Raw genomic sequence first — 24518 nt, 5'->3', positions numbered from 1 at the left:
TTGGAAAATGCACCCTTTGAGGTAATAAATGACGCAGACTTCTTCTCCCAGGATGCCGATAGGCCAAGCCCATCAGGGCGGGAGAGATCAATTAAAGACAGTCATGTGCCAAAGTGCTTTCCCTCTGCCTTTCCTAAGCCACTGATGAAAGGACTTAACCTCCTGAAACGCGTCTGGCAAGAATTGGCTTTACTACTCACCTGAAATACTCTCTGCTGGCAAGCTGCTATTAAAGATAGTTCGAGCCTTAGTTTGGTGTCCGTGTGGTTCCTTCCGAAAACGGGCTCTACAACAACAGATTTATATATATGAAAAAAGAAGTTGCCCTCTAAATGAAGAAGCCACACGCAGGCAAGCTCAGTCCATTTATTTGCAGATTGCTGAGCATTTCAGTCCGGTGCTCCAAACACAAATGCAGTAGCCAGACGCGTTTTGAGCCTCACACCGCCCTTGTTCAATGGCAAAAGTGGAGAACAGCAGCAAAGAGAACCACCTGCGCATATTTTAATATCCCGCCCGTGTGGGGCGTATGCGCAATTTGAATGCTGGTAGTTGCAGTCTCCTTGTAAAATTACCCAAGTGAATGCAGCCTTGTCCACAAAGTATTACAATCTTACCCCAGTGAGCATGTTTGAAACATCCAAGACTGTTGCCCAGCCGATACAACATCCACAAAGCGGGATTGTTCCTCCAGCAGCGCCTCTTTGTTCCTGGTGCTGCGGACCCGCTATGATAAGCAGTGGTGCTTCCTCGCGGCTAAGGCAGGCCGTTGTATATGAAAAAAGAAGTTGCTCTCCAAATGAAGAAGCCACACGCAGGCAAGCTCAGTCCATTTATTTGCAGATTGCTGAGCATTTCAGTCCAGTGCCAGACGCGTTTCGAGCGTCACATCGCCCTTGTTCAATAGCAAAAGTGGAGAACAGCAGCAGAGAGAACCACCTGCACATAGTTTGTGGACTATAGATGCATACTGTTGGACTTGGCACTTTTGGCAGGTTCACCCCTAATCTTTTTGCTTTTAAATGTGACCTGGTGTAAGTTGTTTTAGGCTTCTGCGCACTTTAACACTGTGTCCCATTGTAAAGTGCGTTTTTAGCCTGAGTGCGTGTGGTGAGATTGGCTTGCCCTCCCATTGGAATGCATGGTGGATATGTGTGTCCATGGTAGTTCCTGATGTGAGAGGAGTGCAGGGGCGAGTTTGGTATGTGCCAACTCATGAGATTAAATGCTGTGCGACGGTGTGTGCAGATTTAATATGGCTAGTGTAGAAGTGCCACTTCTAGAAGTTTTTACAACAAGGGGTGGTGAGGGACAGAGTCTCTGAATTAAACAGAATACTCTCACCCAGTCAAGAGATCAGGGCTAGATCCAACACCGTTTTTTAGCTCACTGCACCATCCCAGTTTCAGAACCTGACTGTATGCAAATTAGTCTGTTCCTGTCCCAGTGCATGATGGGAACAGGGCAAACCAAACTACAAAAGCCAATTCTTACACTGGGAAGGAAACAAGCTACCGGGGACCGGTTTCTGGCATTTCAGCCTCTTCGGCCCGGCTTGCTTGAATCCTGATGGTGCAATGAGCAAGGGACTCACATCTGAGTATACCCTTCCACGCTTAGGGTGGACAAAAATATTTACAACAAGGGGTGGTGAGGGACAGAGTCTCTGAATTAAACAGAATACTCTCACCCAGTCAAGAGATCAGGGCTAGATCCAACACCGTTTTTTAGCTCACTGCACCATCCCAGTTTCAGAACCTGACTGTATGCAAATTAGTCTGTTCCTGTCCCAGTGCATGATGGGAACAGGGCAAACCAAACTACAAAAGCCAATTCTTACACTGGGAAGGAAACAAGCTACCGGGGACCGGTTTCTGGCATTTCAGCCTCTTCGGCCCGGCTTGCTTGAATCCTGATGGTGCAATGAGCAAGGGACTCACATCTGAGTATACCCTTCCACGCTTAGGGTGGACAAAAATATTTACAACAAGGGGTGGTGAGGGACAGAGTCTCTGAATTAAACAGAATACTCTCACCCAGTCAAGAGATCAGGGCTAGATCCAACACCGTTTTTTAGCTCACTGCACCATCCCAGTTTCAGAACCTGACTGTATGCAAATTAGTCTGTTCCTGTCCCAGTGCATGATGGGAACAGGGCAAACCAAACTACAAAAGCCAATTCTTACACTGGGAAGGAAACAAGCTACCGGGGACCGGTTTCTGGCATTTCAGCCTCTTCGGCCCGGCTTGCTTGAATCCTGATGGTGCAATGAGCAAGGGACTCACATCTGAGTATACCCTTCCACGCTTAGGGTGGACAAAAATATTTACAACAAGGGGTGGTGAGGGACAGAGTCTCTGAATTAAACAGAATACTCTCACCCAGTCAAGAGATCAGGGCTAGATCCAACACCGTTTTTTAGCTCACTGCACCATCCCAGTTTCAGAACCTGACTGTATGCAAATTAGTCTGTTCCTGTCCCAGTGCATGATGGGAACAGGGCAAACCAAACTACAAAAGCCAATTCTTACACTGGGAAGGAAACAAGCTACCGGGGACCGGTTTCTGGCATTTCAGCCTCTTCGGCCCGGCTTGCTTGAATCCTGATGGTGCAATGAGCAAGGGACTCACATCTGAGTATACCCTTCCACGCTTAGGGTGGACAAAAATATTTACAACAAGGGGTGGTGAGGGACAGAGTCTCTGAATTAAACAGAATACTCTCACCCAGTCAAGAGATCAGGGCTAGATCCAACACCGTTTTTTAGCTCACTGCACCATCCCAGTTTCAGAACCTGACTGTATGCAAATTAGTCTGTTCCTGTCCCAGTGCATGATGGGAACAGGGCAAACCAAACTACAAAAGCCAATTCTTACACTGGGAAGGAAACAAGCTACCGGGGACCGGTTTCTGGCATTTCAGCCTCTTCGGCCCGGCTTGCTTGAATCCTGATGGTGCAATGAGCAAGGGACTCACATCTGAGTATACCCTTCCACGCTTAGGGTGGACAAAAATATTTACAACAAGGGGTGGTGAGGGACAGAGTCTCTGAATTAAACAGAATACTCTCACCCAGTCAAGAGATCAGGGCTAGATCCAACACCGTTTTTTAGCTCACTGCACCATCCCAGTTTCAGAACCTGACTGTATGCAAATTAGTCTGTTCCTGTCCCAGTGCATGATGGGAACAGGGCAAACCAAACTACAAAAGCCAATTCTTACACTGGGAAGGAAACAAGCTACCGGGGACCGGTTTCTGGCATTTCAGCCTCTTCGGCCCGGCTTGCTTGAATCCTGATGGTGCAATGAGCAAGGGACTCACATCTGAGTATACCCTTCCACGCTTAGGGTGGACAAAAATATTTACAACAAGGGGTGGTGAGGGACAGAGTCTCTGAATTAAACAGAATACTCTCACCCAGTCAAGAGATCAGGGCTAGATCCAACACCGTTTTTTAGCTCACTGCACCATCCCATTTTAGTCTGCCCTGTTCCCATGATGCACTGGGCCAGGGACAGACTGATTTGCATATAGCCAGATTCTGAGCTGGGATGGGGCAGTGAGATAAATAACGGTGATGGATCAAGCCCTGATCTTTGGACTGGGTAAGAGTGGTCTGCTCAATTCAGACACTCTGTTCATCACCACCCCCTTTTGTAAATCGACTTCTAGAAGTTGGCATCGCTGTGTGCAGTAAATGTGGATTGCCTGTCTGGCTTTTGAGTGACAGGAGGTGGCTGGTGTGCCTGGCTCCAGGAGTCAGGATGGGTCTGCCGGAGATGAATGGGGAAATCTGCAGGCTGATGGGAGGGAGGAGTTGTACCTGGGACCTGAATGGGGCTGTGCCTTCCCTCCACAACGCTGGCTCCGCCCCCTGTGGTGCGTCTGATATCCCTAGCCTGCCCTGTGAATAGGGAGAGGGGCTGAGCACAACAAAGTGCGCCAAAACCAGTTGCATCTGGTTTTCCCTTAACCCTGTGCTAGGAGACAGAGGAAAATATGTATAAAAAGGGGCTGTGACCCCATGAAAAATGTTCACTCTTGTTCCTGACTTGAGGGGGGGCCTGCTTCTGCTGGGCACCAGGAGGAACCACCACTAGGGGACTGCCTCCCTGCTGGAGGGCCCTGTGAGCTGGCGCCTGGGCCCAGCCTTTTCCCCCCTTTCCTTCTGGAAGGCTTTCCCTGGAACTATTTGCTAAAGCGCCTGGGAAGCGCTGGGCCTTTAATTTCCTAAAGGAGCGCTCTACCTTTACTTCTTGTGGCTGAAAGGAGCAGCATTTTTATTTGTGGGCAGCACGGAGTTGCGATCCTTTTCAAGAGGGAATCCTTAGCGTGGGGATCCCCCTACAAGTGTGCCTTATCGAGTGGGTGCCTACCCTACGTTTATGGTGACTGGCTGATCGACTTTCGGCGCAGGAGACCACCATGCATATTTGCCGTGTTTCCTATCCCTAGCGGGTGCCAACCCCGCCAGGGACTTTGTGCGGCTTGATCTTATCCCTAGCAAGTGCCCACCCCGCCAGAGAATTGTGCATTTAAACGGGTGCCTACCCCGTATTGTACCGAAGGAATCACCGCCGCTGCCCGTGGACTTCGTTGAGAAGGCTGCGCCACTGTTGGCTAATGCACCCCATGGCCTGGAGGGTCGCCTCAAGGGCCACGCTGCCATTGGCTGAGGTAACCCCTGGACCTGGAGGCTTGTAGCAAAGGCTGCGCTGCAATTGGTCGAGGCGCCCCTGAGCCTGGGGGCTCGACGCATCAGGCCGTGCTGCCATTGGCTGCCCACAGAAGTGACCCGGAAGCAACGCTCTAGGAGAGAGGCAGGAACCAGGCTGGGTGAAGCACGGAGACCGGGATATTGAGGCGGCGGCTTCCTGAGCAAGGCTCCCATGTGTGGAGGGAGCCCTGCAGGTTCCCAAACCAAGAGAGGACCCGTCCAGAGAATAGCCAGAAGAGCCCCGCGGTCTCGCTGGTGAGTGGGGATCCTCGGTTCAGTGTTGTGAGATGGGGCATTGGGGCTCATTGCCGGTGCCCCCACCCTCCTGCCGGTGCTACCTTCACTGGGGGGCATTGTTGGGCTCATAAGAGTGGCACCGCAGTGTTGGTGCCCGCGCACTCCCCCCAGTTGCCCAGCAACTGCTACGAGGGGCCATTTGATTATTTAGAGTCCCAGATCAGGACTCCAACTTTGGCACATTTTGTTTAAAGAGCCTGTGTGGCTCCACACTGGCCTTATATGGTTAAAGCGCTACTGTTTGGGGGCATATGGTTATTACCAGAGCCAGATTGCTCCACAGTCTGGCCCCATTATCTTTAGAGCCTATATGGCTCCAACGATGGCATACTGAGGGCCTAGAGATGTCCAGGCTGTTCCCCTGTTGTGTGGCAGCTTTTCACAGCTGTCCCATTTGAGAGAGGGCAGCTGCAACATTCTTGGGCGCAGTGCGTGCCAGTGCCCACCTGTGTGATTCCACAGCTGCCCAGCAATTAGTGGGCAGCTGACTCATTTAGGCCTGTTCTTTGGCGTTGTTGCTTTTGGCTGCTTGCGCAACCAGCCCTGACTTTTGGGACAAAGGACGTTTGAGCCCAACGGAAGGCCAGTTGGCCAGGGGTCAGTATCTAATGTGATTTTGGTGCAAGGTGATTGCTGACTGTGTTTGTGATGATAATTGCCTAATGTGATTTATGCGTAATGTGCAATGCCTTTATGCCTGTTATACCTCTAACTGTGTTTTAATTCTTAGGAGGTTGTTTTGCCTAGTATAGTCTATGCTATTACCCTGTGTAATCTAGGCCTAAGGTGATTAGGATTGGGTAGTGTGTTCCTACCTTTTACCAGCGGTTACTGGTTGTGTCCTACAATTGTATTTTGTGTTACAATTATTCTATGTTCTAGAAGTGCTACTGTTACTAAGTGCTGATTCTGACAGTGGCCCACGTGGCCCTGTCATGTGTATATAATCCCCTGTAAATACTGCCCAGTGCCAGTTGGCACAGTGTAATTGTGTGATTATGATCTAATGTGTTTATGGTAATACAAAGGCTATTTTTTATATATAACCTTGTGTTGGGTTCCTTTTTGTGGTGTGCCTAGTGTTTTGCTGCTGTGTCTGTGTGTTGCGCAAACACTTTACACATTGCCTCCGGGATAAGCCTGACTGCTCGTGCCAAGCTACCAAGGGGGTGAGCAGGGGTTATCTTTGGCGTGTAACTCCCTTGCCCTGACTAGAGTGGTGGTTTCTGCCTGGCTTTGGCGCAAGCCGTAGCCAACCAGAAATCCCATTTCTAACACATACAGATATATCAGGAAAAACCTGTAATATCAAACAATTACTAAATTCATATATATCATACTGATAATCATTGAACAAGTTAATTACAGGTAATATTCCTTAAGAAATGCATTATGTAAAATTATTTCATGAAAAAATCCATATTCGCAATACTGGGCAAATCCCCTTAAATCTAATGGTTACAACGCAGTATTAGAAATGGCATGTAAACATAATTACTAAATATCATAACTCTGTTGGCAGAGTAAAGTGCTAAGTGCATATTGGTGTGTCATAAAAATAAAATAAAATGAAAAAAGTGCATACCAATCAAATTATAAAAAATAATGCAACTCAACTATTAAATGCATAGATAGCTTGCACACTCCAAATAGGTAAATTGACTAAATAGATGAAATGGGTCATCCAAAAAATCTTTATACTAAAATAGTATAAAGTGCTAGTGCAATATTAATACATAAAGCCAGAATCCTTCAGAAAAGTGCCAATACATCTAAATAAACGTTGTAAACATAGACCCAACACAGTAAATGATTAATAAATATGTGCAAAAACAGCTCATAGTTAGACCAAAAATAGTCAGAATTGAAAACACGTATTCTAAAATACATAGTACCATCAGTGCAAATAACCAACATAATAAATACTAAAATCATGCACAATGAACAATTACCGGAACCCCATACTCTACAGACATCGAATAAAAACCAGTAAAATGAGAAATCTAGTAAAACCAGTAAAAATTCTTTAAAAAGTAAAGCTGAAATCCCAATAAAAGTCCCTCATACATAAACAAAGTATTTATCAAAAATTCATATTATAAGGACTAGCAGCTTAGAGTCAGAACCCAAATTACAGATACTTGTATAGATCCTCTCCAGTGTTTAACCCATTCGGCATTTTAGTATCTAGTTTTAAAATATACTGACTCCCTAGTTGGCGTAGTTTCTTTTCTCTGTTGCCCAATCTTATCGATTTTGGGACCGTGTCAGTAACAAAATAACTTAAATTCTTTAGGTTATTCGGGTGCACTAATTTAAAATGACGCGCCACTGGATAACTGGAGTCCGAATTAACAATTGCACGCAAGTGCTGCAAAATTCAATTAAAAACCTGGAGCTTGGTACTGCCTATGTACTTTAAATAACACGTGCATTCCAATACATAAATTGTGTGGTCAGTCTTACAGGAAAATAGACCTTTGATTCTGCACGGGGTAGGGGAAAATGCATCAAGAAATTCCTGCTTGCTTATCCCAAATTTACATGCCCTACAGGAGCTACACTTCTAGAAGCCTGTTCTGTTAGAGAGCCAGTGTCCAGTATCACGTATTTCCGGACTGGTTTTAACTAGGGCATCCCTCATGGAGGGTGCCCTTCTGAAAGTAATAGCTGGCTGAGCATCCAATTCAGGGGCAAAGGTGCTGTCAGACTTCAGAATTTCTAACCTGCTTTTCATGGCAACTAAGTTATTAGTCTGACCACTGACTTTTCGGTTTTAGAATCATTTACTTCAGTAGATATAATGCTCTCCTTCACGTTGGATACTGTTAGTCATTTGCTTGATTATGTACTTTAGACAGGGCTATCTGTAAATCTTTCATTTTGTATCAGTCATTTAAACATTCAGCTAGGTCCTTCTCTTTACTGCAAATCCTTTTTATTCTTAAGAACTCCCCATACGGGATGCTCCTAACAAGGTGTGTGGGATAGGTACTATTGGCATGAAGTGTCGAATTCCGAGCAGTAGCCTTTCTGTGCATTTTGGTATGGCTAATGGTATTATTAATATATATCTCAACGTCCAGAAATTCGACAATTTTATCACTAATGGTAGCTGTAAATTCAAGATTCAAGTTATTGGTATTAACTACATTAACTACATCAACAAGACTGTGCAGACTCCTTCGATCCACACCATACTACGCGCACATCATCTATAAAACCCCACCACCCGACAATGTTTTCCGTGAATGCGTCACCCAGGGCACGGCCTAATGTAGTATGGCTAGGATGTCATTGAGTAGAGTGTCTAGATTGGAGTAGAATGTCGTAGAGTGGAGTGGAATAGAGTGGAGGAGAGTGCCATAGAGCGATGTGTTGTAGAGTTGTATGTCATAAAGTGGTGTGTCTGGAGTGAAGTATCGTAAAGTGGAAATATTTAGAGTACAGTGGAGAAGAATATTGTGGCGTAGAGTGGAGGGGTATACATTGAAGTAGAGTATTGTAGACAGGAGTGGCATAGAGTGGAGTGGCGCGTCACACAATACAGTGTAGTGGTACATAGTGGAATACGTTGTTGACAAGAGTGTTGTACAACGGCAGAGAGTGGAAGAGAGATTTGTAGAGTTGAGTGGTATAGAGTGGAATAGTGTGGTCAAGTGGCGTGTCACACAGTAGAATGAAGGAAAATGTCAAAGAGTAGTGTGTTCTAGAGTTTAGAGTTGTAGTCTGGAGTGTTGTAGCGTGGCGTACAGTGATGTAGAGTGGATTACGGTGGAATAGACGGTTCTAGAGTGAATTGATGTAGAGTAGAGTGGCTTGACCTAGAGTACAGTGGAGTGGCATAGAGTAGTGGAGTGTCAAGCAGTGGACTGTCATTGAGTGGAGTGTTGTTGAGTGGAGTGTCATCAAGTAGAGTGTTGTACAGTGGCATTGAGTGGAGTGGCATACAGTGGAGTAGAGAGAAATATAGTGTCGTAGAGAGGAATGCCAGAGTGTTGAAGAGTGGAGTGGCATTGAGCGGAGTGGCAAAGACTGGAATAGTAGAGTAGAGTGGAATAAATTGGAGTAGTGTTTCATAGAGAACTGTGGAAAATGTGGAATAGAGGAAGTGTTATATAGTGGAGTAAGGTGGTATAGAGGGCCTTAGAGCAGAGCAGAATGTTGTAAAGTGGAGGGGAGTAGAGTGGAGTAGATTGGAGTGTCATACAATGTTGGGTGATAGAGTGGAGTGTCTTTGAAAGTCATGGCATACAGTGTTGTGGTGTAGAGTTGAGTGGGATAGAGTGGAGTGGTGTGTCGTAGTTTAGACAGGAGTGACATAGATGGAGTGGTATGTCGTAGATTTGAGTGGAGTTGCATGCCGTTGAGTGGAGTTTCATGGAGTGGAGTGGACTGGAGTGGTTTGTCTTAGAGTGCCATAGAGTAGAGGGAAATGGTGTACTGTGAAGGGACATTCAGTGTAATAGAGTGTTGTAGAGTGGAGTGGCGTAACGTGGAATGATGTCTTGTACAGTAAAGTAGAGTGGCATGTCATACAGTGACATGCCATAGAGTGTCTTAGAGTTTAGGGGCAGAAAGTGGAGTGGCATAGAGCAGAGTGACATGTCATAGAGTAGAGTTGCGTGTAGTACGGTACGGGGCAGGGAGTGTTGTAGAGTGGAGTGGAGTATTGGACCGTGGAATAGTGTGCCATAGACTGGAGTACTCTGTCATAGAGTGGGATGGTGTGTGATGGAGTGGAGTGCTATAAACGGCAGGAGCACAGAGTGGAGTGGTGTAGAGTTGAATGGTGTGTCGTACAGGGGTGTGGAGCGGAGTGTTGTGCAGTATCTTTGAGTTGAAAGGCATAGAGTGGAGTGGCGTAGATTGGACTAACATATCCTACAGTGGAGTGGCATGTTGTAGAGTGGAATGTGGTGTTGTATAGTGCAGTGGTGTGTATTGAATTGTGTGTCATGCCATGGAGTGAAGTAGCATGTCGTAGAGTGGATTGTTGTGCCGTAGACTGGAGTGGTGTAATGTAGAGTGTCATTTGTCATATATAATTATTTATTTATTTCAATAGGTATCGTTGAGTGGCGTGTCATATAATAGAGTGGAGCATCGTAGAGTGTCTTTGAGTTGAGGTGTGTAGAGTGGAGGGGCATGTCGCAGAGTTAAGTGGTTTGTCATACAGTGCAGTGGAATGTTGTACAGTGTAGTGTCGTGGAGTGACATAGAGTGTAGTGGAGTATCATAGATTGGAGTAGCATAGCATAGACTGAATTTCCATGTTGCAGAGTGGAGTGGTGTATTGTTGAGTGTCTTAAGTCACCAATTAATATTTTTTATCTCAATAGGTAGAGCGGTACTTCCTAGTAAAGGAAGTACTGTGGTACTCTGTAAAGTGATATATCCAACAATAAAAATACTTTTCCCTAACTATTGCCTTGTTTCTTCTTGTAGATTACAAACATTATAATAGCCTGTATCTCATGTAGAAACCCAGAACACAGCCACAATGTGATCTAAACAATATGACTGCCATTTTACTGTGCAGGGCTTTCATTAACGAATAAGAGTGTGTTTTGTCAGTTTTTGTCAACACTGTGTACTGCGGAATATAGCAAAATACCACTGCTCAATCAGCTGCTAAGATGCTGCTCCTTAATACTTAGATTGACTAAACGTTTATCAAATCAGGAAAAGGACCCTTTCCACACCATAATCTATACATCTGCCAAATTTTATAAAAATCCGTTCAGCCATTTTCCTGCTCTGTCTGTCTAAAAGGTGTATAGAAAATGCATTGGTGAAAAAACGTGTTTTGGGACCCCCACTATCCTTTGCACCCCCATAATCACCAAGAAACTTTGCATCATCAGCCAATGTAGAAAAAGGAATCGGTCTGCAAAGTTTTTCTGAAATTCATCAACTGATAGCATAGAGTTAAGAATAGTAAATCCATACTTCTCTAAATGTGCTTACCTTTTCATAGTCTATCCTCAATATTCTTGTACAAAGATATTCTGGTCGATATTTAGTAGTACTATCAATCACACCCATAATGAAAAAGCACTAAAAAGCATTGTGTTGTGTGCTTTAAAACCTTGCATACTGTATCTTTTTCCAACAAGTATTTGGGAAAGAATGTAACTGCAGTGCACAGTTTTAATGTTTGATCATAGCTGAAGGCCATGGCCCACCCAAAAATATATTTGACTTTGGGTCTGCTGCAAGAGCCAGTGAAGCTATTTCAGGGTTGGGGTAAACTGGTTGAGCTTCCTTAGGTTTAAACATACTATTGTAGGCTGGTTTAGAATCACCTGAAGTGATGGTATCTAGCTCATTGGCACCACTGTATGCACTATATTACAGTAATCCAGACTTATTTGAAATAAGTCTTTAGTGACCTAAATATAGAGTTTCACCTCATTGGGTAAGAGAACTCTTCTCAACATCATATTTCGAAGTTTGAGTTAACAGGTGAGATCTGTTGTTTACCCATGAGAAAACTCTGAGAGACATAGAGAACCTCCTGTTGTAAAGAGAATGTACCTACAACACTCCAATCAACTGAATTATGCAACTGGCGAGATTCACCCTGACCAAGAACTAGTTTGGTTTTGAAGACAGAATCTCTTTACAACAGCATGGCATGTCAACAGGGAGCATGTTTGCTCCTAGTGTGGCCTGCCTGTATGTATTCAACTTTGAACAACATGATATCTGGACAAATTACCCCTTTAGACAGGATTTAGGGTTAAGGCGCCCTTACGTAGACAACATGTTCATCATTGGGCATGGCAATAAAGATAAGGCCTTTCAGTTTTTGCAATGGTTGTACAACCAAAACAGGTGCGTAAGATTCCCCATGACCTTAGACAACAGTGAGATTTAATTTCCATACAGAACCATCAGAATAGACAGGGGAAAATTATCATCAAAACGTAATAAAAAACCCACAGGAAGAAATTGCCTTTCACACCTCAACAGAGCGCACTCCTGTAACCGAATGGAAAATCTTCAATTAGGAAATACCTCAAGATCGGGAGCAACTGCTCAGACATTCTTGATTACTGAACAGAGACACTCACAGCTAAATTATTACATCAACCTTATCCAAAACAAATGATCCAAAAATCCAAGAAGAGAGTGCAAATAATCTTATTATTAGCAGACATTAAGGAAAAGAAAGCCCTCATTTGGGTAAGCACATAAAGCAATTTCTCAAACCAACTGACAAAAGTTATCACTAAACACTAGGGTGTATAAACATGTATCCAGCTATTCTTTGAGAAACCCCTTTTTTAATTTAAAAGAATCAGGAGTCTCAGGAGCATCCTAGTTCACACCAGATGATGAACACCATTCCTCAAAATCAAAATACCCTGGGGACATTCCTAGGGTAACAGGCCATTACACTTGTGGACAGTGAATTGTATGCGTAATGATGGAGCGCATGAAAGTCCTTGGTATGGCCACTCCCTGGGAACAAAAAAACCATATAAATTGCTACTCTAATGATGTGATCTACTTGAATGAGTGCCCATGCATATTGCATTATATAGGCATGATATCAAGAAAAATGAAAGGATGATTGTCACAGGGCAGTGACATCCAATATCAGAGATCCTACACAAAACTGGCAGTGCGCTACGTAGAGCAAGGACATAGACATCCATAGGATGGTCATTGAGAAAATAGTTGTCAGCAACAATATATCAAGGACCTAGAGCATAAATAACACTGAGTATACAAACTGTGGACACACAAGATTGACCTGAACAATGATATCCTCTAGAATCAGCTGAAGTCCTTGTAATAGTTCCAGCGATCCTAGATGTCTCTACTATGAGTATATACCCAGACCTCAAATCAAGATACCCATCAAGGCTGTTGTCTTTCCCACTTATTATGTGCATTTTTCATTGAGTCTTCGGGCAAGTTTATCTGTCAGGACATAAATATTCAATCTCCCTTGCTTATGGGTGCTATAATAACGTTAATTGCAGACGACATGGCCCTATTTCTAACCTCAACCACTCTTAATATTAATAGGGCTTTGCAGTCGATTAAAACCTTCATGAATATAGGGGTACATGAAATGAATGACTCAAACAAATGTAGACTGTTGTTTAAAAAAGTTCCCAGATGTCCGCCCATCAGTTCTGAAGTAAAACTACAGAAAGGTACAAAAAGATATTTGAGGTTTTTTTATTCAGAGGAGACAGAGAAAGTTTTACTCAATAATTGTAAACCTTTGTTGGGAAAGATTTTCAATTTACTAGAAATATTGAGATGCCTACTTTTATCAATTAATAGTCGGACTGCCCTGATTAAAATGTAAATTTTACAGTTGATCCTATTTTCATTCCTTTACATTTCTTGCAAGCTATTGGCTTCCTTACTTTTTTTTTTTTTAAACTGGAACAAGCAATCTCATCTTGTATGTGGTCCCAAAAACACCCAAAGGTGTTACAGCTTCCCAAGAAGGACTGCCTGCCCTTACAAAATGAAAAAAAAAGGTTCATCTTTTTCTTTAAGAAAAATGATCTGCATTTGAAAACAAAATGATGTTGCTTTATTTAAAAAGCAAACACAGACAGGGTGGTCTGCTGTCCCCAACAGGCCACCAGCCTTGTGATTGTAGCCTATTCCCAATTAATATTGATGAATCAAGTCATCTGTGACCCCATAGAGAATCTCTAAATGTGTCTGAGACATATTAGTACATTCTGTTTTGTGAATCGCAAATTGTGAGTCACAAAAACATTGCAATTTGCGACCAGCAAAACTGTCTCAGATCTAGCCCACTGTCTCCTAGGTCAATAAATACATGACCAGAGTGTGATTGCCATATTAATTAGTGGACTCCTAGCTGGAGCTCTAAGTCCTTCAGTTGGAGTGCAGAGCCCCCTTGTGGTGGGTTGTAAGGCTGCACATTGGAGCTTGAAAAATGTTTAAAAAAGACTCAAAGACGGTTGGTGTTTTTTATTTAAAATGAATTACACTTTCTATGACAATCATTTTTATTAAACATTGCACTAAGTGAAATATTAAAAAATGTAATTAATGGTCTTTTTTTAACAACAATGCATGTGCTTTAAATATGTTGATATCATGACTACTTCATAAATGCAATAGGCCCGCTTGTTACATTTTTGTGTTCTGATCCTCTGACAAAGTCAGTAAATATCATTAATTTTAAATAAACTTTAGTCTCCGCAATCAACATCCCCAGCTGCCGATGGCTCAGGAGCAGAGGGAGGAATGGGACCTAATGGGGGTTGGGCGCAGTGGCTGACCTGCCTGCCACCCCATGCCATGCAAGGCCGAAGGCCATGTGTGGCATGCGTTTGGCTGCCAGCGAGGGGTTTGAATGCAGGACCAGCGTTGAGTTTGCTCCCGGTGCTGAACTGCTTATGACCTCAAATATTATATTGTCATTACATATTCTATTGCACCATTGATAAGTTCACTGCAGCATCTGAAATAGCATAACTGATGACAATACTGTGCATGTTAGGGGAGCAATGTATAGTTATTTTAGGGGATGAGTGTTAGTTACTTGAGATAACTGTGACTCGAAATTTCAGAGTTTTTTTAAAATATAGCTGAACTGACATTTTCATCGGACTGTCATGTCTCTTTCAGGTTGCTTTTTTCAGTAAATTTGTAAGGTATTTTTAATGCAAACTAAGATATTATTTCATTACACAACTATAATTTCATTTTAACCTTTGTTTACCTTTTGAGTATAGTTAGGCCTGTTTTGATGTATTTAGGGCTGTAGTAACTTACGACTGTATTTTATGAATTGTAATGGTCTTATCTCTTGTGACTGTGTTTTGTTTTGTCAGCGCTTCCCGAATGCATCTTTAGTTTTCCCTTAACCCCACCCATTTCTGAGTATTTATTCACCTTTTTCAAACCACGGTCCCTGTTTCGTCCCACATTTGGTACAAAGTAAATTAAAACTGCTACATACGTCAGTAGAATTCCTCCTGGGAACTTTTATCCATTTGGTTGGGAAGGCGCCAGGCGTCACCCCCACCCAATAACTGGGGACAAGTAAATATGTAACCCCAAGCACCCTCCTCAGAACACTTTCTAGGTCTGTGGAAGATCAGAAGAGGAGTTGGCCTTCTATCTATGACCTGAGAAGAGCTCTGAAGGACTGGACCACCTCCCTCCTGTAAGCTGGACAAAGAAGTGGACTCCAAGGGTCGGTTGGCTGTCCTCCTGTGTAGCTGAACATACTCAGTTGACCATGTAGACCTAGACTGGACCCAGCTTTTGGTTTCTATCTTACATCTAGTGAATCTCTAAGTGACTCCCCTGTGGTTCTAGGGGGATTTAGAAGTGTCTTCTGTCTGTGTTTGTAAACCAGAAGAAAGTTTAGAAATATTTGAAAGCTTTTCCTCTAGACTCCATGACTTAAAAAACCTAAGTCAGAAGGTAAAGTCTTTATCCAGGGTGAACCTGGTTGTGTATTTGACTCAAGATCATCGTAGTAAACCTGGGTCTGAGTGTACTGCAAACATAGCCTACCACTGCCGCTTAGTGCTTTTTTACAATATTTCCACTTTAAACTTTAAAAATGCATATATCCAGTTCTCTTTATGGAATTTTCTCATTTGTATATCATTCTGTCTATTAACTTTCACTCTATTTTTCTAATTTGGTTTGGGATTATTTGGTATTGTGATTTATTTATGGTTTTGGTACCGCATACATAATTTACACATCACCCTAAATTAAGCCTATCACCTTTGTGTCATAGATATCTGAGTTGAGCTCAAGTTAATTAAGTGACTGTAAAGGTTCACCCTAATAAGATTTGTGAATATTCCTTCAGGTGGCCAGTCACTCACCAAAAATAATAGTCTAATTTTTCACACAACACTTCTATGGATTTTGTCCTGAGCAGACATTATGATGGTGAATATGGGCTTGCATGTCCCATACTATCCACACTATGGTAGCACATCCATGTTTACCAAAAACATTTTTTATGCTCATGATTTCTCTTGCTAGGTGGTAGACCCAAGCATTTCTGGATAGTTGCTTCATTCAAGTGAGCCCTTGACGCTGAGTATGCAATAGAATTGTTTTGCTTTGCAAGCGTTATTTCCTTTTGATCTTTTTATATCCTGTTCTTTGGGTCTGATACACCAGAATCTATCTCTCTAGACACAGAAAAACTATGCATGGCAATTACTGTCATGCACGAGGTCTGCTTTTTTTCAATCCAATTTTCTCCCTTTGCATATACAGACATGTCACTGGTGGATGGTTATGTGTATATTTCAGATGGAAGTGGATATCTGGGACCGTATTTCACTTAGGGCCTGATTACAAGTAAGGCAGTCCCAAAACTACCATACCCACAGTAGCAGTCTGACCCCCCTCTCCTCAGCAGTCTGACCACCTGATTACAAGGTTGGCGGTCGAACCGCCAAAAGCCAGAGGCAAGACCACCCCCACCACCAGGATTCTGACAGGGCGGCTGTGGTGAAAGAGGTGATCAGTTGTGGCGATGCCGATGCCTATACCGTCATGCTAATCACGATGTGCCTTTCCCCCGACTTTTTCATGGTGGGGTCCCTGCCATGAAACGGTTGGTGGAAAGGCTCAAAAGGGGCCCCAGGGTGAATTTGCCTATGGGGAGCTGTGCCCCCATCTGCTTGCGCTTTTGTGTCGCTGTGGGACTGTGGCTTGCATGTTGGTGCATGGTACACAGTGCACCGGCATGCAAGTGTCACTGCCAGAGCTGAGACATGAGCTTCAGACTATTTCATAAGCCTAAGCATGCCACTGCCGTGGCACTGCAGACACAACACCACTAGCCTGGTAGTGTAATCATAATATCTATGGACCGCCACTCTTGTAATAAGGCCTGTTTGTCTCACCAGGGAAGTATGTTAGGTTCATAAAAGAGCATTTACAGTGTACTGTAGCTGTCACCACTGTATGCTTGTCCGTGCACTGGATGACATCCACCATGTCATGCATACCACACAGTGAACACACAACCATGCACTTATGGAGGGCACATCATGTGCACCATTCAACCCTCCCCATAGGCAGATTTTCCCAGGAGCCTGCTAGGGGCCCCCTCCTTGCCCTTCTAAGAGCTTTTTCTTGACAGGAGCACTGTCATGAAAAGGCTTGGGAAGTGCATGTCCTAATATGGATGGCGGGGCCAGGAACAGTCCGCCTCCATTCCTCCTCATTTCCAACACAGCCAGCACGGGATCAAGGATCCTGGCAGTGCCGGTGATGTTGTAGCAGGCTGCTGGGGGTCCGACCACCACGCTCTTTATACAGGGGTCTGACCGCAGTGGTAGGACCACCATCGTGAGTATGGCGATCCCGGGACCGCCGTACTTGTAGTAAGGCCCTCAAAGTATATATTATCTATTTATAGTTATATATAAAAGGAAAACAATATATATTAATAGATAAAAACGTTTTTAACATGTTTTATTATTAAATAAGAAGACAAATCATATTTAAATAGTATTGTATAATGTATATTATCCTGATTTTTTTTTGTTGTTTAAAACATTTTACACTAATTAAATTGATTTATATAATAGTTTTAACATAATTTTAAAATACGTTTTTCCAGTATATATCAAATAACTATAAGACTAAGAGACATGATCACTCCTGAGGCGGAATACGGGAGGGAAGCATAGCCCCAACCTCACTTGTAAAAATTGCTTTTTAAAGATTGTATTTTAACTTTGCCTGCTTTGCACAGACCTGCATTCTTGCCGCATTCCCACCGCAGCCGATTAGGTGCTGTCGGGGGCTCTCAGCCGCCATCTTTGGTGAGGTCTTGGGTTGGCGGACCAGTTGTTCGGCCCTCCTGTGCTCATCGCCACAAAAGCTGTGCTCCTGCCCACGTGTGCAGACTAAGAGACACGATCACTCCTGAGGCGGAAGCCGGGAGGGAAGCATAGCGCCAACCTCACTTGTAAAAATTGCTTTTTAAACACTGTATTTTAACTTTGCCTGCTTTGCACAGACCTGCATTCTTGCCGCATTCCCACCGCAGCCGATTAGGTGCTGTCTGGGGGCTCTCAGCGGCCATCTTTGGTGAGGTCTTGGGTTGGCGGACCAGTTGTTCGGCCCTCCCGCCCTTATCACCACAAAAATCGCGCTCCTGCCCACGCGCGCAGACTGAGAGACACGATCACTCCTGAGGCGGAAGCCGGGAGGGAAGCATAGTGCCAACCTCACTTGTAAAAATTGCTTTTTAAATATTGTATTTTAACTTTGCCTGCTTTGCACAGACCTGCATGCTTGCCGCATTCCCACCGCAGCCAATTAGGTGCTGTTGAGGGGCTCTCAGCCGCCATCTTTGGTGAGGTCTTGGGTTGGTGGACCAGTTGTTTGGCCCTCCCGCCCTCATTGCCATAAAATGGCCACACCCTCTCGAGCGTGCAGCGGACGAGCGCAGCGGGCGCGCCAAAGGCAAGCCCGTCTGCGCCAGGACGGGCCCAGGGGCCAGCACCCCTGCCCAAACAATTAACTATTCCTAGGAAGATTTACGAACATTGCATCAGTCTGATTTTTCGTTTAGTCCAGCCACCTTTGATTATCTGATTCATCTTGATATCCTCCGTGACCTCCCTAATGCATTTGACCCTCTACCTGCTATTCCTTGCCAAAGCCATAGCCCTATTTCACCCTCGGTCCCTAATATAGAATTCTACATCTCATATCTCAATACCCGCTCTTTGGTTAAGCACCAACTGGATGTATTTTTGCTTCTCCTTGACGACAAGCCTGATGTATTTTTCATCACTGAAACATGGCTCAACACTGACTCCTCCCCAGACATCCTAGCAGCTCTCCCAGAGCCATATTACATTTTGCATGCCGATTGGGCGCAAGGAAAGATAGGTGGAGGAGTAGTGCAAACATTAAAAAAGAGCATGCATTCACTTCTATGTCCACTCTGAATCTTCCTGGAGTAGATAGCCTAATCATCAAACTGGAATCTAAGACTGGCCCACTAATCTGCGCTCTTATCTATAGACCCCCCAATATATGGACTCTTTCCCCCTTTCCCTGTGTGAACAATTAGCCACTGTGGTGACTGACTATACGAAACTTCTCCTGCTAGATGATTTCAACTACTGGTGCAATGATGAGTCAGGCGGCCCGCAGGCCGCTGAACTCATGGAACTTCTCTTGGGCCTCAACTTTTGCCACCATATCACCTCCACCACGCACGTCAAAGGTCATATCCTTGATCAGGTGTGGAGTAATAACCTCACCATCTCCATTCCCTTCATAAGCCCCTGCATTTGGTCGGATCATTTTTTGATAAAATTTACTATCTCCATGGCCAGTGATAGTAAATCTCCGACAATGGCTGGAGGTCTCATCAGGAAATGGAGCACTCTCAATAAACAAGCCTTTCTAGACAACTTAGCAAGGACCATCCCAGCTGACAATACAGATCTTGAGCAGGCCGAAATGAACATCTCTCATTGGTTGCTGGCAGCAAGCAACTTACACGCCCCCCTGAAGAAATTCAGAACCGGCCGTTGTCCGGATTCCCAGAAGCTCTGCCTATAATTGGATCAGGTCTTTCCTTAGCGACCGCACTCAAGCGGTCCGCCTGGCCCCTTTTACTGCTCCTAAAATTACAAGGACCTGTGGGGTTCCTCAGAGTTCATCGTTGTCCCCACTCCTGTTTAATCTGTACCTTGTCCCTTTGATCCAGTCTCTGGAAATGTTCAAAGTCACCACATTCAACTACGCAGATGACCTCCAGCTCATCTTCACTATTGACAGCTCTCCCGACTCCATCAGGGAATTCCAGGACACCATGCTTCATATCCGTTGCTGGATGTGTGTCAATCATTTAAAATTGAATCCTGGAAGGACTGAAATAATCCTCAACGGCAAATGCCAACTACTTTGGGGCCCACAATACTGGCCCCCAGAATTAGGCCTCGCTCCCATCCCCTCTACATCGGTCAAACGTCTGGGGGTAGTTATCGACAGAGACCTATCATTGAAGACCCAGGTAGCACAGTGGTATCTTTGTGCTTTTACCAGCTCCGCAGGATAAAGAAAATCAGTCGGATGTTGACCCAGTCGGCTCTGATCCGGGTGGTGATAGCGTTAGTTCTATCCCACCTGGATCATGTCAATTCCATCTATCTGGTCCTCCCACTGTATCTCAGCAAACGTCTCCAATTGGTCCAGAACCAAGCTGCCAGATTGATCCACCAGCAGCCCCGTTGGCAGTCGGCCAGGCCACTGTTAAAACAACTCCACTGGCTCCCCTTTCCCCAACGAGTGCAATTTAAAACTGCCTGCATCGTCTTCAAGTCTCTCCATGCCCGCAGCCCCCAATTTATTAACACCTTCCTGTCTAGGTATACCCCTTCCCCGCAATCTCCGATCTGCCAACCTTCACCTGCTGTCCATGCCAACCTTTAAGCTGCAATGCAAGGGCGGACGTAGATTTGCTATCCTTGCATCCAAACTCTGGAATTCCCTTCCTTTGGGGATCCGCTCCTGCAAAGACCTTTTAGCGTTTAGGAAGCAGCTTAAGACCTGGCTTTTCTTTCTGGCCTAGGCTCAACCCTTTGTCCATCTGAGTTTTCTGTTAGTCAGCGCCATGAAGCCCCTGGGTGTACGTGCGCTATATAAAAGGCTATTAACATTACATAATATAACATATAAACTTTATACTATTAATCATTTCATACAATTGATTTACATTTTTATAATATGTTTTAACATGTTTGGTATGTTTATAAATGTTAACAATTTTGAGAACATTCATTCAACATTTTTAACGTATTTTCCCTTTAATATCTATGGGGCGATAGTCTATATGGCAAATGCCCGCAGCAGACAGCTTCTCCTCCTCATCAAGTCAGAGATAGCCCAACAATTCAACACCTATTCCCCTCTGTTGCTCTGTCCAGCAGGAAAACATAAAGACCAACTGCCAGCTACACCTAGTCGTGCGACCAAGGATACAGCACCAAATTGTTCTTATATGAAAATCTTCAACAAGAGCAGGAAGAGAGCAATTCAAAGTCCAGTACATCAGTTCCCATGTATGTGACTACTAAACAAAGAGTATGCGGTTCCTAATATTACCCTTAGTTAATAGGAGGAACTGCATACTCTTTGTTTAACAATTGGGAAAAGACCAGCTTTCTAAAAGTGTCACTTTCAGATTCATGACTAAGTCCAAGGGTTTTAAATTACAATTCGGTAGACACCAAACTCGACATTCTCACCTGCTCCCAACTGAAAGTGATCGGTTATTAACCATAATAAGTTAACCCAATGTTATCCCATGGGAGAGGTAGGTCTTCAGTATTGAAAAACACAGTTTTTTACTGCTAGGACATTTAAAAGCTGAAAGTACATTACAACATTTTTAGATACACTGTACCGTGCCCTATGGACAGTTCAGTGTCTACAGTCGGGGTGACTTATATTTATTAAAGAAGTAGGTTTAGGCCTGGCAAAGGTAGTTTTGCCATGTCGAAATGGCAGTTAAAAACTGCACATACATGCTGCATTGCAAAACTGAGACATGTTTAAAAGGACTACTTATGTGGGTGGCACAATGAGTGCTGCAGCCCCACTAGTAGTGTGTAATTTATAGACCCTGAGCACATGTAGTACCACTTTACTAGGGATTTACAAGTAAATTAAATGTGCAAATTGAGTGCAAGCCAATTTCACCATGTTTAAAGTAGAGATCACAAGTATTATAGCAATGGTTAGCAGAGATAAAGATAGCAGAAGGCTAAAGCCACAAAAACAACATTACATAGTATGGAGGAATATGGCCAAACATTTGGGGGAAGAACACCCTAAGGCTGAGAAGTTTAACATACCAACTTTGTTAACTAAAGGATAAGACAGATTTCATACACGCTAATAATTGCCTCTATCATCGGGATACTCCAGTAGTAATTGAGCGTGCTATAAAATCCTATATAACATAATATAACGTATGCTTGCTAATTTTTTTTCACATGTGTGTCTAAAGCAAATTAATGGGAGTAGGTGTCCGCCCAACTGGAAGAATGAGGTTTGTATGTCCTCAAGGAAGTGCCACCAATATAGGGTGAAGATAGTCTTAAAGATATCTATAATGCAGCTGTAAATTAGTGGCCTTGAACATTTGCTTCAATGTACTAATGTACTAACTGCTACTTCATACTTTATTTATAGTTATTGCATCGTACAAGGCAGCAAAGTATGTGTTACAGACGTGTAATTGCATCACTGAATTGTGTTAGGTTTCCAAAACAGTAATAAACAGTACACTTCATCTCGATTTAAACGTGGTAAAAAAAAATCTGACACTTTTGCAGTTGCCATCTCTCATTGCAAACAAGTCCTGGGAGCACAGAGCGAGATTTATACAAAGGTGACGTTTATATTATGTTTTTCTTTTTTTTACATTTTACACCTAGTGAATTCAGAATTAAATATTGAAGTATAGTATGAACCACAATAAATACTACAATGCTGTTCTTCTCGACTTTCAAAATAGATGCCTTAATATGTATCTATTTCAGCACCCACTATAGACGACTAATGTACGTGAAATGTTCTTTTCTCACCTGCATATGTCGGAGGCAAGTGGCCTTTTTTTCTTTCCGTCTGATTTGCTTCATGGCAAAAGGTCCTTGCTGTTTGTAAAACGTGTTGCGCCTGCCTGCCTTGTGGCCATTGCTGTGATGCTGTATTCAGCGCTCTTGTGACCAGAGGTTTATATGTGATTAGGCGAAATCTCAACATCGTCTCTTCGCATCCGATACACAAATCTTGCTGATACGGTTTTTGTAAATGGCCAGGTCCGCAGTAGCGTTGCTGTGTCTCTTGAATTCACCTGAAAAGTTACAAGTGATTCCACAGGAACTAATATATTACAAGACTTTCATGCGCAGTGCGTGTACTTCCGGGTGTACTTTCAATTTGTCCTGAGTCATACTGACAAGAGCAATTGTGTTCCAACCCCATTGTATGCTGAGAGGAGTGTTCGTGGAATTCCCCGAACGCAATTAAGCTGACTGTCGCAATCACACCTTTACTCGTACTGCCGGCTGTTCTGCAAGTTGTCCACAGCTTTCATGCTTTCTTCATCTGAACTTCCTTTATTGGCCAATAAAACGGCTTTGACTGGAATCAGGCATGGAACCAGTTTTTTTAAATGTATTTTTCAATAAAAATGAGTTAATAGTAAACATTGTTTAGGTTTCAGATCATCTAGTCAGTCCATTATAATAAACAGTGGAATATTCATACTATATTTACTGTGTCTGTGGAGCGGAGATGTATGTTATATTTTGTATGCTGTATTGGGAGCTTAACCTGAGGACAGAAGGAGGAAAGACGTTCAGGGAAATATTTTTACATATTTGGCAAATATTACTTCCTTCCAGGTTTTGCAGGTTAGTCATCTGATGCCCCAGCAGAAGGTGTCTGTCGTAAGCAGACGTGTCATTGTTATACCTGCTTCTCAAGCCAGTATGAATCTATCATAAAGGCTATCCTAAGATCTAAGCTAAGGGCTTAATATTGGAGCTTATCACTTACCTTCAACTAAGATAACTAACCATCTTATGGCTCTTACACCTCGGTTACTGGGCATCTTCTATGCACAACAATCACGTCATTGACCCAAAAGTTTTACTCACTCAAAAATATAAATTTTCCGGAATATGTGTAGTAGGGAAAAACCGAAACTTCACACTTATTTAAAGATTTTACAGAAACCTCTGGTCACGCATTAAGCCCATAAAATAATAATTGTCGAACGAGGAGAGGTAAGAGAGAGAGAGGCGGGGTTCAGTTACAGACTGGATTTACGAACATGTTGTCTTCAATGACTAATGCATATGTATGGTTTAAAATTGGGGTACGGATGCTATCTCCTGCTTACCATTCAATACCCTTGTCACTGCTCTTGCTATCCTGGCCTCAGGGGCCCGAAACCAGCAACAGTAATTTGTACTCCTTGCCCTTCAGAGCCCCTTCGCAGCAAAAACGAGTGTATCAAGGGGGCTGCGAGTCAGACAAGGTATCAATACTGGGGTAAGAAGAGCAGGAGTTCAGGATGCAACTTCACCTATGCCTAGTCCTTTGATTAATCCATGTCCACGGGAGTCATATTTTGTCTTTATTATTTTTACCATATTGCTCACAAGTGATATGCAGAAATAGTCGGGTCCTGGTATTTTATAGAGCCAGATTGGTGTTGGTGTGGTGACACTGTGAAGAAGATTACAGCACCAGCAAGTCACAGGGGTGATAGGGGCATGAATCTTGTGAGATGAAAAGCGTCAGTGTGGTACCATGTGTGCGCCCATTCCTTATGCCCATGTTTGAATGTGGCTGTGTGGTTTGTGAGGTTGTACTGTTCAGTGAGGTCCATGTTCAACTGAGGCACCGTCTCCGGCAGTTATTCAATTTTAAGAGCTGGGATAAATTTAGCAAAATCCACAGC

The 24518-nt window shown here is 43.6% G+C and overlaps 1 protein-coding gene across 1 annotated transcript in view; it reads right to left on the bottom strand.

Annotated features, from left to right (window-relative positions):
- LOC147718729 (protein FAM162B-like) overlaps positions 1 to 23114 on the bottom strand; it is a 96521-nt gene extending 73407 nt beyond the window's left edge. The window contains exon 1 of the mRNA XM_086966768.1: positions 22633 to 23114. Within this exon, the coding sequence (XP_086822894.1) occupies positions 22633 to 22810 (178 nt within the window). The 5' untranslated portion in view covers positions 22811 to 23114. The remainder of the gene's footprint in view (positions 1 to 22632) is intronic.
- Positions 23115 to 24518: the final 1404 nt, after the last annotated feature.

Source organism: Lissotriton vulgaris, chromosome 4_1, assembly GCF_964263255.1.
Source record: "Lissotriton vulgaris chromosome 4_1, aLisVul1.2, whole genome shotgun sequence".
NCBI lineage: Eukaryota > Metazoa > Chordata > Amphibia > Caudata > Salamandridae > Lissotriton > Lissotriton vulgaris.
The sequence above is the reverse complement of the archived record's forward strand: the minus strand, read 5'-3'. Positions and strand labels throughout refer to the sequence as shown.